Source organism: Hylobates moloch, unplaced genomic scaffold, assembly GCF_009828535.3.
Source record: "Hylobates moloch isolate HMO894 unplaced genomic scaffold, HMol_V3 SCAFFOLD_3, whole genome shotgun sequence".
NCBI classification, from domain to species: Eukaryota; Metazoa; Chordata; class Mammalia; order Primates; family Hylobatidae; genus Hylobates; species Hylobates moloch.
The window spans coordinates 66,009,254-66,024,388 of record NW_026652278.1 but is presented as its reverse complement, the minus strand read 5'-3'; the positions used below and the strand labels follow the sequence as shown (position 1 = coordinate 66,024,388).

General features: G+C 51.5%; 1 protein-coding gene across 2 annotated transcripts in view; it reads right to left on the bottom strand.

Annotated features, from left to right (window-relative positions):
* ADAMTS14 (ADAM metallopeptidase with thrombospondin type 1 motif 14) overlaps window positions 1–15,135 on the bottom strand; it is an 86,952-nt gene that overhangs the window by 40,717 nt on the left and 31,100 nt on the right. For both annotated transcript variants that reach the window (XM_032170623.2, XM_032170630.2), the window contains exon 4: window positions 12,546–12,736. In XM_032170623.2, coding sequence (XP_032026514.1) covers window positions 12,546–12,736 — 191 coding nt within the window. The remainder of the gene's footprint in view (window positions 1–12,545; window positions 12,737–15,135) is intronic.

Sequence of the window (15,135 nt, the reverse complement as noted above, 5' to 3'; positions counted from 1 at the left end):
GCACTTTGGGAGGCTGAGGCGGGTGGATCACGAGGTCAGGAAATCGAGACCATCCTGGCTAACACAGTGAAACCCCGTCTCTACTAAAAATACAGAAAAAATTAGCCAGGCGTGGTGGCGGGTACCTGTAAGGCTGAGGCAGGAGAATGGCATGAACCTGGGAGGCGGAGCTTGCAGTGAGCTGAGATCGTGCCACTGCACTCCAGCCTAGGCAATTGAGCAAGACTTCGTCTCAAAAAAAAAAGAAAAGAGAAAAAAAAAGAGTAACATATGTTAAAGACCTAAGTCTAACTGAGGTTAAAAGCTGTCTTCTAGCTGGGTGTGGTGGCTCATGCCTGTAATCCCAGCACTTTGGGAGGCCGAGGCAGGAGGATCACAATGTCAGGAGTTGGAGACCAGCCTTACCAACATGGTGAAACCCCGTCTCTACTAAAAATAGGAAAATTAGCCGGGCATGGTGACATGCACCTGTAATACCAGCTCCTCAGGAGGCTGAGGCAGGAGAATCACTTAAACCCGGGAGGCGGAGATTGTGGTGAGCTGAGATCACACCACTGCACTCCAGCCTGGGTGACAGAGCGAGAGTCCATCTCAAAAAAAAAAAAGAAAAAAGAGAAAAAGCTCTCTTCTAATAAGTCTACAGTAAAAATGCGGAATGATGAACAGAGTTTCATTGGTAACACTTTTTCATTCTTAAGGACATAAAATAATGGGGTATCTGACCATCAGTGTGGTCTTAGATTTGATGAAATATGGTACACATGTGAACTTGTCTGTGTGCACACATCTAATTTGGTATGGTACACGTGGGTGCATGTATCTACACAAACACACCTGTGTTACACATGTGGGTGATTAAACATGCACCGCTATATGCATGTGTATTGGTACCCGTATTATATGTGTACACGCATGTGCATGTGTGTGGGTACCTGTGTTGTATGCGTGTACACATGTGCATGTATGTGGATGTTTAACAGCAATATACTACTACCTGTGGCCTGAGCTCTCTGCCTTCCCCAGCCCTCTGGGGCTGACCCTCGCAGTAGCCAGAGCTGGGTCTGGTTTACCCTGGGTTGGGACACTAAGACCTCACCAAGATGCCATGCTCAGGTGTGTACACGCACAAACAAATTCACATGTGTACCATACTTCATCAAATCTAAGACTCCATGATGGTCAGATACCCCACGATTTTATGCCACATAACACATTGGTAGGCCCTGCCTCTGAGGTCACTAGTGAGGTCTTTAATGAGGTCTTGGAGGATAAGGCCGCTCTCAGGGGAGTGGAAGGAGAGTGCTGAGTCTCCTGACTTCTTTCTCAGTTGCTGCAGGCTCAGCTGCTCCATCTCCCCTCTCTGCCAAGCTCATGATCATGCCCTATATTTTAAAGGGCTGGTGTGGGTTCCAAGTGAGCATTTTTAGCTGCCTTTTAATCGGCACACCTCTTAAAGGGGTGGCTGTCTCTGGAGCTCCCTGGAGCCCGCAGGCTGGTTTGGGTGGTGCTCCGGGGATCCGGCTGCTCAGCCCACCTCATGCCCAGGCTGTGTGTGCAGAGTGGCTCCAGGGTGCACAGGGATGGACCCACCCAGCCCAACAGAGTCCCTTTCACAAGCCCACAGTGCTCAGCATTTATCCCCCACAACCTATTTGTGAAACGCAGCAGCCTCAATGTCCCAGGCTGGCAGCCTGTGTGTAAACAGAGGCAGTGTAGAGGCCTGTGAATGTCGAGCTCTGCCACTTCTCACCACTGCATGGTCTTACTTCTTGGAGCTCGACCCTGCTCATCTGTGGCTGTGGAGGAAACACAGCTTGCAGAGGCAGGACAGTGGAGGGGAAAAACAGACATCAAGGCTTTGAAACCAGGCCTGGCCCATAGCATGTGCTTGATCAATGGCATCTGTTAGTTTAAAACTTATTTCAGCCAGGCACAATGGCTCATGCCTATAATACCAGCACTTTGGGAGGCTGAGGCAGGAGGATTGTTTGAGCTCAGGAATTCAAGACCAGTCTGAGCAACATAGTGAGACCTTGTCTACTTTTTTTTTTTTTAATTAAAAATTAGCTGGGCACAGTCAGCCATGCCTGTAGTCCCAGCTACTTGGGAGGCTGAGGCAGGTGGATCACTTGAGCCCAGGAAGTCGAGGCCACAGTGAGCCATGATCGCACCACTGCACTCCAGCCTGGGTGACAAAGCAAGACCCTACCTCTAAAAAGTGTGTGTGTGTGTGTGTGTGTGTGTGTGTGTGTGTGTGTGTATTTGCGGAGTGAGATGCTGCCCACGAAAGCAAAAGTGTTGTGTGAACCATAAAACTCTCTTTGCAGGAGGGTGCTCACTATCACATATGTCTCGCACCAAGATTCCCAGCACTCTCCTTCTGTGATGCACATCATTCTCTGCCCAGTGGGTTTGCTTTGAAAATTTCTGTGGGTGGCAATCGGAACTAATACCATAGGTCAGGGGGTCTCGATGGACAATTTGACGTGGATGGTCTCAGTTGGGGGAGCTGTTCTGTGCATTTTAAGATGTTTAGTGGAATCCCTGGCCTCTACCAACTAGATGCTGGTAGCACCCCATCCCCTCTAGTTGTGATAACCAAAAATATCTCCAGACATTACCAAATGTCCGTGGTTAAGAACTACTGCTTGGGTGGGCGCCATGGCTCACACCTGTAATCCCAGCACTCTGGGGGGCCAAGGCAGGAGGATTGCTTGAGGCCAGGAGTTCAAGACCAGCTTGGGTAATATAATAAGACCCTGTCTCTACTAAAATTTTTTTTTAAAAAAAAAAAAAAAGAAGAAAATTAGCCAAGCATGGTGGCACTCACCTGTGGTGCTTAGGAGACTGAGTCAGGAGGATCCTTTGAGCCCAGGAGGCTGAGGCTGCAGTGAGCCATGATTGCACCACTGTGCTCCTGCCTGGGTGACAAAGCAAGACCCTGTCTTTAAAAGAAAAAAAAAAAAAAGGCTGGGCACCTTGGCTCACACCTGTAATCTCAGCACTTTGGGAGGCTGAGGCGGGCAGGTCACTTGAGGTCAGGTGTTCGAGACCAGCCTGGCCAACATAGCGAATCCCCATCACTACTAAAAATACAAAAATTACTTGGGTGTGGTGGCATGCCTGTAATCCCAGCTACTCAGGAGGCAGAGGCAGGAGAATCACTTGAATCTGCGAGACGAAGGTTGCAGTGAGCCGAGATCACACCACTGCACTCCAGCCTGGGCAACAGCGAAACTCCGTCTCAAAAAAAAAATAATAACTTTTAAATAAAATAAATATAAAAAATAAACTTTAAAAAGAACTACTGCTTTACAGTGAATGAGTTTTTTTACTTTTAGCAAAAGCAGTTTTGGGGAAGAGACATAAAAGAAGAGAAAAAGACCAAAAAGAGAGGGAAGAAGAGGATTGTCTGCTTCGTGTCAAGGAGGATGAGCTCCTTAGAGTTTCATCTACCCAAAAGGAGAATGTCTGGCAAAGCCACACTCTCCGTCAGCAGGAAAGCAGTTTTTGTGGTGTTCCAAACCAGGCTTTATGATGGATGTGTAATGCGTGTCAAGGGCAAACAAAATGCCACCCTCCCAGGCTGAGGCCACCAAGGCCCTGATCTGACAGTCAACTGCGCCAAAACCTCCCAGGTCTAAAACAGGTGCCAAGCTCTTCTATACAGGCCATCGGAGCAGGCCCCAGGCTCAGAAAGGGGCTCTGAGGCAGGTCAGAGCTGGTAGGACCCTACAATTGGCAGAGGTGCTAGCCAGTGTTGTCCCGGCAACCACCCCAACATCTATGCATTGTCAGCCAGGTGGGGCAGGGTGGGGAGTGGAGGTGGACCAGGCACCTATCATCCAGACAGGTTGGCTGCCAAGAGGGTTTCTAGAGGAAACAGAGACTGGAAGCTTCTGGCTGCAACCTGGCTGGGAGGAAATGATGAAAGGGCCTCTCTGTCTCTCTTTTCACCCTCCCTGTGCTCCAGCTCCAGGCCCTAGGAGGTTCCCCAATCTTCCCATGTCCAAAGGGGTCCTTGCCCCAGAGAACTGGTCCATCACCCCTGGGCCAGGAAAGGGCCCTGGGAACCTGCGGATCCACCTTGGATGCCACCATGGGGAGCTGTTCTCATGCCTCTTCTTTATGCCACAGTCCCTGCTGCTGCCTCGCCAGCTATCCCGCCACACCTAGATGCTAGGGAGGTCTCTGCAGGCTTCTGTCACCTGTTGCCACACACTTGGGTCTCCTTCCTCAACCCTACCCCCACGACCTTGCTGTGCTGTCTGCCGCCCTGGCCCGCATGTCCTCCCCTCTCCAAATTGCCCTCTCCCCCAAGGCAGGCTCAGCAATAAGCTCCTGCAGACAGCCCTCCTCTCTCCACAACCCCACAGGGACAGCACCCCCTCTAAGCTCCTTGGTACTGGTACCATTCTCAATGGTTCCCTGATTATTCCACAGGACTAAGGCTTGTTTTTGCAGCCAGACCAAAACTTCTAGGGCGGGAGTCTGTCTGTGATACAAGGCACACAACACGTGCTCACTAAATGCTGAAAACAACTACTCCTTTATGCTTCAAAGTGCTCAAATGGTTCTCTAGTCCTGAGATTTGAAGAAGTCTTAAGGAAGATGACCCAGTATAGATGTGCCAATAGGCACAGAGAAAGACAGCGCCCAGCAGCATGTGCGAAAAGGCTGAGCGGGGAGCCCAGTCGCATCATCTGAAGCTGCAGGAATATCCATGGCACCTCCCCAGGTCAATGCAAAAGACAAACAGGAGGCAGGGCCACCCGGACTGTCCCTCCAGCTGCCCCTGACAGCAGTGCCCAGGGCCTCGTCAGATAACTTTGGGTGCTTCACTAATGGCTTCTGCCTCCTCCTCCCTGGGTTGAGAGCACAATGGGACCATCCATCCCAGGAAACAGATCTCCTCTCCCTGGTCCCGCCAGCCTAGACCTGGCCCCGGAAATCAGGATCAGAAATGGTCACAGCAGACAGGTGTTTCAAGGGGAATGCAAAGGCAAGCTGTTATTACTGGTCCCATGGAAATCCCCTAAGGCAATTCGAGTGTCAAGCATCCCAGCCGAATAAAAGCTTCCACACAATGGACAGGATGAGCTGCTGGTCCCCAGGGAGGCAGACTGTCGGTCCCCATCTGCTCTCCTTCCCTTGCTGGGAGGTTCGGCTGTCCGTCCTCTGCACTTGTTCAGGGGAAGCCTGAACCCCACACCTCCCACATACCCGCGATGGCAGCAGCAGGTTTGCAAGGTCACGGCTCCTTTAAGCCGCAGTCCGTCTCAATGCTGTAAGCCTCTCTCCCCAAGAGGAAGTGGGCTTCCCTCAGGGGAAGCTCTGCCTCAACTGTGCCCCTCACCCATCCCAGGCCCTTTCTGTTCCCACATTCACAGGGCAACCCAGCAGTGAGCAGAAGACCCAGCCTCTAACAGCCTTCCAGAACCTCTGGGAAGATCATTACTCTCCTCTCTCCTCACCCACTTTCTGGCAGATTGTGGGGAGAAGGAAGGTAGGACCAAGACTATCCAAACAGCAGTCACCAAGGCAGGCCCTCGTGGCCCAGTCTTCAGTGGAAGCTGACAATGTTCCCCGGCCACAGCTTTGAGTCATGCATGAGTCAGAGGTCAAGGGTCAAAAGTCAGAATGTGTTAATTTGGCCAAGAAGGTTAGAATGGGTCACTGAGCCTGCCTTCCTCCAATAGTAAAGTTCTAGGGATGTCAGGGGAACGCCAGGGAAGAAGGATAGCTGGGCAGCTGGCCTCCACATCATGAACATCAAGGGCTCAGAGAGAACTTCCCACCCACTCCTGTCACCATCCATGTGGTCTCTTATAACTCCAGATTGGAGGGCTTCCTACCCCTTCTGAATGCATCACGTTTCAGGCCAGGCCAGCCCTGGAATGCCAAGTTTCAAAAGTACACTTTGCCCGATGGAAAGAAACGTCTCACTTATAGCCCATCAAAAGACCTCTTCCGGTTTCCAAGGGGAGCTACCAAATTCTGCTTGGGGAACAAGCTCCCATCTGCTCTCCCCACTACCTTCCGAACTTCGCTGCCTTCAGCTCTCCACCTCAGCAGTGGGTTTCATTGTTTTTCCCATAGCCCCAAAGAGTATCCCCTCCACCTTCACTCCCATCATTTGAGCTGACCCTCTTAGAACCCTTATCAGGGGCTCAGACCAGGCCACCCAGTGGGTCTGGGAGGGGCCTCGCTGAGGGCACACAGTGCCCAGAAGCCACGCATATGAAGCCCCTTGCCAAGCAGAGACTGTAGGAGCTGGCACAGCTCATGGCCCCTCCAGGACATACATGCATACAAGTACTCCCTCTCCTGGGGTCCTGTTCCCAGCCTGTGTGAGGGCCCATTTGGAACCCCAGCGTTAGGATACAGATCAGTGTAAGCTGAAGACATCTGAAAGCCAACAGATGCAGAAAGAAGCCTTCTCATCTTCCCTTAAAAGCAGCAGCATCTGGGAAAAGAGGTTGTCGGAAATCCCCTCAAGGGAATTTCATGGTCATAAAGACAGAAATACCACTTGGCCCTGCTTAAGTAAACATTACCACAAACTTCATCTCTTGTTTGTTCTCCTAAAAACCCACTTGTCTTTCCTAAATAAACCTTTCTCCCTTCTCCCTTTCTCTCCCTATTAAGCTAAGAATATAAGCCCCCAGGTTTTGTTTCTTTCTTTTTTTTTTTTTTTTTTTTTTTTTTTTGAGACTGCTGTCTCCCTCTGTGGCCCAGGCTGGAGTGCAATGGCCCGATCTCGGCTCACTGCAACCTCCGCCTCCCAGGTTCAAGCAATTCTCCTGTCTCAGCCTCCCGAGCAGCTGGAACTATAGGCACACCACCACACCCAGCTAATTTTTCTATTTTTAGTAAAGATGGGGTTTCACCATATTGGTCAGGCTGGTCTCAAACTCCTGACCTTAGGTGATCCACCCGCCTTAGCCTCCCAAAGTGCTGGGATTACATGCGTGAGCCACTGCACCTGGCCAAGCCCCCAATTTGCACCACCCCTTTGAGGTACTCATCATGGAGCACCCCTATATCCAAGGAACTGGCAAATCAACTCTTTTCTCCTGCCAGTCTGTCTCTTTCAGTTTAACTCACAAGCCCTCCAGTACTGAACATAAGAGTGTAGAGAAAAGTTTTTCTGCCATAACAGCTGGGTCACCAGCCATGGACAGCACCAGCTAGCACCAGGCCTGGGGAAGAGGGTGAGCTCTGGAGTGGACACAGCGGTGCTCAGATCCCAGCCCCACGGCCTACCAGAGGGGAGACTAGCAAGTTACAGCCTGTCTCTGCACACCAGTTTCTATGTAAGGACATTGAGGCTACTCAGACCTCTCGCAGGGTTATGAGGAGACTTAAGTAAATGAGGTAGAGTCTACAAAGAGTCTGGCTCTCAGTGGTTGCTCAAAAACAATACTAATGATTTCTACAATGATATTCTTTTTTTTTTAATTCTAGAGACAGGGTCTTACTCTGTTGGCCAGGGTGGAGTGCAGCGACACAATCATAGCTCACTGCAGCCTTGAACTCCTGGGCTCCAGCGATCCTCCCACCTCAACCTCCTGAGTAGCTGGAACTACAGGTGTGCACCAGCTTGATTGGCTAATTTTTAAAATTTTTTTGTAGAAATGGGGACTTGCTATGCCCAAGCTGGTCTTGAACTCCTGGCCTCAAGCAATCCTCCTGTCTTGGACTCCCAAAGTGCTAGGATTATAGGTGTGAGTCACGGCACCCAGCTTGCAATTATATCTTGTGCAGTGGTCTGCAGACACACAGCAGTAAAAGCTCAGAGGGCAGGGACTGTGTTTCTCTTCCTTTTGTGTCCCCCACTGTGGAAGCCATTCTTCCTGTCTGCATGCTTTGCTGCTTGCTTTCTGGGCACAGGTCCTGCTCCAACTCACCCCCATACACAGCGGCAAGCTGTGACCCAGCAGACCCAAACCAACCTTCTAGTCACAGCAATTAGTACAGGGATAGCCACATGTCCCACCCTAGCCAGTCTTCCCTAGGAGGGCAAGAAAGAGCCCTTTGGCATTTGGGTCCTAAGTGTGAGCCCCTGGGGTGTTCCCGTTTCCCATCATAGGAGAAAGCCCATCTGTTGCTGGGTTCCACTGACAAGCACAGGCCAGCAGAGTAGGAGACGGTGCCCTAATGGGCCCGAAGCCCTCATCCTGTGGTCCCTGGGGCTCCTGCCCCACTGACTCTGTGGGCACGTCAGGAGCTCCCTGCCAATACTACCCTCTTTGGTTTCAGCTAGTGTGAGCTGGATGAATCTGTCACCTGCAACCACAAGAACCCTGACTCCCACCCCACCCTACCCAATACCTCACCCCACGGAGGGCCCACAGAGGTAGCACAGCACCCAGCTCTAAACAAATGAATGGATGTCAGCCAAGGCTGGCAGTGAAGCCAGCTGGGGAGCAGGGCTCCAGCAAGCCTGATCCACCCTCCAGAGCCTGCCGACACCTCAGTCCAACCAAGAGTTAAGAAGCCGAGCAACAGAATTCATGGGGGTCCCTTGGGGTATCTCTGAAAGAGTTTCTCTGAAAGATGAGAGAGAGAACGGAGCAGATCACCCAAGAAAGCTTTGTGGTCCCCCTCAGACAACTCACCCCCGCAACTGCCCCGGGCACTCTCACTCTCCTAACCCCAGCCAGAACCCTGGGAGTGAGGAGCAGGTGGCAGAACAGAGCTGCAGAAGAGACAGAATCCCACCACACTGCTGTTTAGGGCTGTAACCCAGTCCAATCCAGGGCTGTGGCCTGGGAGATGCTGCCGCTCCGCTAGTTCCAGGAATGGGGGCAGAGATTTTTAAGTAAGACAAGTCATCAGACTCCTCATGCCTGGTCAAGCCTCAAACCAGAGAATAAAAACTTGTACTTCAATAGAAGGCAGGCACTGCCACAGCGCGCCTTTCCCCCTTATCAGAATCAGATGCAGAGAAAGCGCCCTTACAGCAGAGAGCACCATGGGTCACTAAGAGCAATGCAAAATTCCTGTCTGCACGCAGGCAGGTTCCATCTTCTCTGGCAGAGGCTAAACAGCCTTCCCTCCCACCCTACACAACACCAATTTTGTCTCCTTTTGCACATTCATTGTAAAATTCCTAATCTATAATGTTTCTGTCCTTGGGTTCTCTTTTGAACGAGTTATAACATCTGCCTGATTCCCTCATTAATGAGTAGAGTCAAATCTTCAACACATGTTCGTTTTTATTTCTCTCTGAGAGTCATGAGTTTACCTTTTCCTGAAAATTATCTTTTAACAAAGTGAAGGATTCTGGGGCTGCAATAGGGCCTGGCTTACAGTCCTGGGGTCTTCAGCCTCAGCTTTGGGCTGTGGGACCCAGGCTCCTACGACTCCTGGGCATCCTGAGGTCTCCCCTGCCCCTTTCTCCTTTCCTGCCCTTCCTCTTGTCCCCCACCTGCTGGCTCCAGGGGACAAACCTGGCTCTCAGTGTGGCATCCCACTAATGGGATTGGTCCCCAGCTGTGGCCTCAGGCTGGGCCTGTGATCTGTGGAGTCTGGGTGGGTGGTCGAGTGTTCCAGGATGGTGGGTGTGTTCAAATTCACAGGCATCCTTTCCCTCCCCTCCCTCTCTCTTTCTCAAACAACTCCATGTGGTAGCCTTTGCCCTTCGTGTCCAAAACCACACGCTAAGCTCCCGGGATGGAAGAAGTGTCCACACACAGGGGCGGCCAGGGACAGACTTTCTAGCCTCCCACCCGCTCCCTGGGCTCCTGTCATTGGAGCTGATCTCTGCTCCTGCTTTTTTATTGATGTTGACATTGCAGACAGAACTCTGCTGCTCTCTCCTGCTGCCATCTCAATGGGTGCCAGCCACCTGCTTCTCTGGTAGATACCATTCACCTCCACGTTTACCAATCACCTCTCAGGTCTCAGACCCTGTGCTGTGTGTACTGTTGGGGTTCCTAAAAAGACAAAGCCCCTCCCCTCAGGGAACTCACCTTCCCAAACTCAGGTGAGGAACAACTTATACACGCAAAAACAAACAATGTAACAATAATAATGATAGAAAACATTACTTGAGTACCCACTATGTGCCAGGCATGTGCTAGATACCCTGGATACTAAATCTTCACAAACCCAAGAGCAGATACTATCATGAAAAAGCAGAGGCTCTAAGGGGCTAAACTGTAGCAGACACAAACTGGGGTGCCTGGCCAGCTCAGAACAATTTCTCCAGCGGCCATGGCTGTGTCTAACCGCTCTGCAGCCTTGGAGCACTGATGCTCCCCCTCCTCTCTAACCTATAGTGATCATCCCAAAGAGTGGCATGTGACCCAGGTTAGGCCGATCAGAGTCCTGCTTCGGGAGATTTTGCCTGGGAACCAGAGGGGAAACTCCTTTTGTTTCCAGCCACGGATGGGGATAGGAGTCAGCGTCATGTTGTCAGTGGCCAGAATGTCTGGTAGAGAAGTCGGTCAGAGAAAATCAGGATATCACAGACGGAGAAGCGAACCTGAAAACTTCCTCTAGTTCCAATTACTCTTACAACTGGCTCCAACCTGTCCCTCTCCCAGTTTGACCCACGAACCAAGAAATTGCCACCTTTGTCTTAATCTAGATTGAGATGGGTTTTCATCATTTGCATCCTATGGATCCCTGAGCAACACAGGTCCCCTGCCCAAGGTCCCAGAGACATTAAGGGGCTGTACCCCTAGCGACCACCTCGTCAAAGGTGTGCCAGATTATGGACCCAGGCAGTGCCCTACCAATGTTTCCAAGGGGACTGACATGACGTGGGGTTGACATTTCTCCCCATCAACTGTCCCGTTCCCAGAAATGCATGACCAGTCACTTCACGAAGGTCACATTATTATCACCAACCACCACCCACTGACAGCGCATGCTCTGCACGGCCATGCTCTGTGCCATGCACTCGTTTCATCCTCCCCAAAACCTCTGGTGGTAAGTACTGTTAATGCTGCTTTCAAAGTGCAGAAGAGACACTCCAGAGGGTTCATAACTTGCCCCCAAAGTCACAAAGACAGGAAGGGGCCGAGTCAGACTGTGTGCTCTTGGCCAATTCACTAATATTCTTCTTAGTGCAGCAGCACGATCAGTTGCACATCCCTCACAGTCTCCCAGCACTGCGCATGTTAGACTGAGGATAAGGTGATTCTATCCCAGCCCTGTCATACTGCAGTCATCTTTCTGTCTGTATGATCATGCAGCTAGCCAACCTCTTTATCCTCTCCAGACAGGCCTAGGGGCAGACGGCCCTAACATCAAGGCCAGTGAGGGCCCATGCAGGGGCTGGAAGCTTTGGCCTTCAAAAGAGGCCTCACTCAAATTCTTTAGGACCCACCACATACATATCTTCTTTCTCAGCTCTGGTGTTCCAGATGAATGTTTATGATGAGCCATTAACCTGGTCACCTTGCAGAGGCTCAGAGGTGAAGGGCATCTGCCCTGTTGCCTCCTGTTGACATGGCATTTTCCCTTGTGCACCGCTGCCCACCTCCCCCCGGCCTGGACTGCACAGCATCCCATGCTGAGCTGGGGTCTCTCCCAGTGGGTCACCTGCCTCCGGTACTACACTTCATAGGGGAGGGCTGAGGGTCCGGCCCCCATCCCCAGCATCTGGCCCCTGCCTGCACTATTTCTTCCTTGGGTCTCACTTCACCCAGACAGGTCCCCATCCTTTCCCAGAACCACACAGCCACAGGCACCCTGACAAAGGCCCTATGCTTTCACTCTCCTTTCCCTCCTGCTCCTCCTTTTCTCTGCCCCTTTAGCCCAGGGATGCTCACTCGGGGCCTATAGTGTGTTTGTTTGGCATCTACAGTGGGTTTCTCTTTTAACATTTAAAAACTGGAAATGTTCACTTAAATATCTGGATTTAAATTTTCCATAATAAAATTTTTTAAACACTTTAAAAAAAAACTACATTTCTGATTTTTCTTGAAAAACTAGCTTTTCTGTGACGAGAGTCCTGCATCTCTGCAGGACAGCCACAGGCAGCAGCTGAGGGCACGGGCTCTCTGCTTCAATGCAGTCTTAGAATTTGCCCACATCCCTGATTTTCCTTGCCTGTCTGTGCACACCCAAGGCCCATGTCAGGGTCTCAGGACACACTTCACAGATTGATAGCTTCTTGGCCAGTCTCCCCAGCCTGGGGTTGGGCATTTTTTCCGGATGATGAGTCCCAGGAGAGTCCCTTCAACTCCAACACAAGCAAGGCTCCAGGCCACGCCTGACCCAGACTCTGAATGTGTCCAAGCCCAGAACCCACTGTCCACAGGCTCCAGCGCAGGAGGCCTGGTGGGTCACTTCAGCCCAGGTATGTACAGCTGGGATCAGGCCACAGCCTGGGATGCAAGTCAGGCCAATTCAAGCTCATTATACCATCTAACCTGGCTGCCAAGGGTGTGCCTGCTGGGCTAAGGAGCAAGCAATGACTTCCCCAAGTCCACCTGAAAAATACCAGGCCCCAGAAACTTCCATTTGGATCAGCACTGGGGCCCACCCCACACCACTCCCCCCAAGTCCCAGGACACGTGGACACTCACGATATTCATGAGGGTGAGGACGTAGTTCTGCACATGCTCCTTGCCATGGAAGCGAACCACCGAGTCGTCCACCACCAGCAGCACCTCGATGCTGTAGCTGCCTGGCTTGGCGTGCCGCCGCTTCCGCTCTGTGTCGCCCAGCTGGTCCCCCACCAGGCCCAGCAGGTTGGGAAGGTCTCCTAGGCCAAAGGCTGAAACCAAGACAGGAAGAGAGTGAGGTCCAACCCACAGGAGGGGCTATCACTGTGACATTGCCCACCACCTACCTCTGGCCCCATCACTGGCGCCCCTTTCCCTGCCTCTGTAAGTAAAGTAGTATGAAGGATTGTTCCATACTAGGTCAACTCATGGGCAAGAGCCATTTTCCTGCCACGAGGGCACCACTAAGTCTTTGAAGCAATGAGTAGCAAAGGGGTGAGAACTGGCCCAGAGCAGAATGCCTGGGTTCCAGGAGCCACTCATCCTATCTCTCTGGGCGTCCCAGGCCCAATCCCTCGCTTCTCTGGCCTCCATCGTCTCTCCTATAACATGAGGATGAACCACCCTTTATCTCTAACCCACAAGGTTGCTGTAAAAATCAAAGTTGGCAATATCTCCATAAAGGAGAAAAGTCATGGGGCTACTGTGGCCTCCACAGGGCATCTGAGGAACTCCGGGATACTCCTGTGAGCACTGAGCCTCTCAAATCCCACCCAAGAACTGTCAGTGACCCCAAATTTCACCATCGCTGCTTTGCCCTTTTGGCTAAAAGAAAAATAACATTTATTAACTTGTATTATATAATCCAAGAGTTACTAAACTTTTTCTGTAAAGGACCAGATAAATATTTTAGGCTCTGGGGGTCATTCATTCTCAGTCACAACCATTCAATTCTGCCACTGAAGCACAAAATCAGCCGCAGATGAGACTGTGAGTGTGTCTGTGTTCCAACCCAACTTCCTTTACAAGACAGCTGCCAGGCTATATCTGGCCCTGGGCTTTACCTTTACTGACCTCTAATCTAATCTAATGCAACCCAATCTAGTCTAATCTTTACAACAACTCTATCAGATTGTTGTCCCCATTACACAGGTGAACACATTGAAGTTCAAAGATGTTAAGTAGCTTCTCATGTGGGTCTGTCTGAATCAAAAGCCCATGCTTTGAAACTTTACCATCTATGCCACCACGTAGAAGGGTAACACCTTGAGTGCTGTCAGTCATCTATGCTATAGCCTGAATGAAGATAGAGTACGCTCTGCTGGGGTGGTGGAGTGAGGGTGCATGGAGACATGACAGGAAAAGCTAAGAAGGCAGGACAGGAGGCTGGAGTCTCTCAAGAAGGCTCCAGAGCCTTAACTCTTAATGACTTTCCCCCCATCTCACTCTGAAGTTTTGATATTCGTACCATTAATTTCTAAGAACCTTCATTTATCCACAGTTATTTGAGAACTCCCCAGATAGGAGGCTGGGACCGAGGATGTAAAGAGGGCACCACGATAATCCCAGCATATATCAGGGGTGTGGCAGCAGGAGGGGCCCCGTACTATTCAATGGATGGACGGTGGGTAGGTGATAAAGGCCGGGCCTCTGCCGTTGGGCCCACTGCCTAGCAGAGGGGACAAATAAGAAATTGGATTGTAACAACACAGGAATATCAAAGACTACAGCAGGACTGACCAGAGAAGATGCCCCACTGGAGATCCAGACCTGTTGGGGGAGGCTTCCTGAGGAGGGGACACTGAAGCTGGGGCTGAACAGAGGGCAGGAGATAACCCGCTTCAGCACAGGGGGCAGAGGGCCCTGCCCCTGCACAATCCATTGTGATTGTTTATGTTACACACGGGAGTGAGTGCGTGCAGACCCTGTCCACACGTGGGTGATGCACACGGATGCATCCACGGGAACCTCTGCAGAGACCCGAGCCACCTCTACACTGCTACCCACACGGGTGCTCAGGTGATGGGGATCTGAGGACGGGTAACAGGGAACACACAGGGCTTGCTGCTACCATTTGTTTTTGTCTCCTCTTTGCTGAGTGGTGCTATAGTGCAAAGGAACAAAGCCCTAGACTTAAGAGCTGGAAAAATGTGTGGCCACTGGCCTGGCAGGGAAAGCCCTCCGGGTGGACACACAGCCTGGTGAGCAGGGTTCGGGCAGGTTTCGCCCTCACTTACCCTTGAGGCTGGTGCCGCTCTGAGCTCACACTGCAGGCAGCTTCTGGTGGCCCTGGTGTCTGAGCCAATGGCAAGCGCAGCAGCCCATAGCCAAACTCCTGGGAGAGGTGAGGGCAGCCCCCGGCAGGGGAGGGGAAGGTGCAAGGCTCTCTGCATGGAGCAGGGAGAATAAATAACAGTCACCCCCAACACATGGGCCATGCCCAGAAGTGTAAGCCCTGCGAGTGGAATGCCACACTTGACCCCTCAGAGCCCTCCCTGCCAGGCCTATCACAGGAAGGCTGGAGAGGTTACCCCACCCCCCCTAGGTCACACAGCAGCTTCATGACAACAGCCCAGAATGTAAACTCAGGCCTCCCCCAGCCATGACCACACTCTATCAGGTCACAGCCATAATTCTCTCTCTGCAGACTTTCTGGGGAATTCGGGAGGAC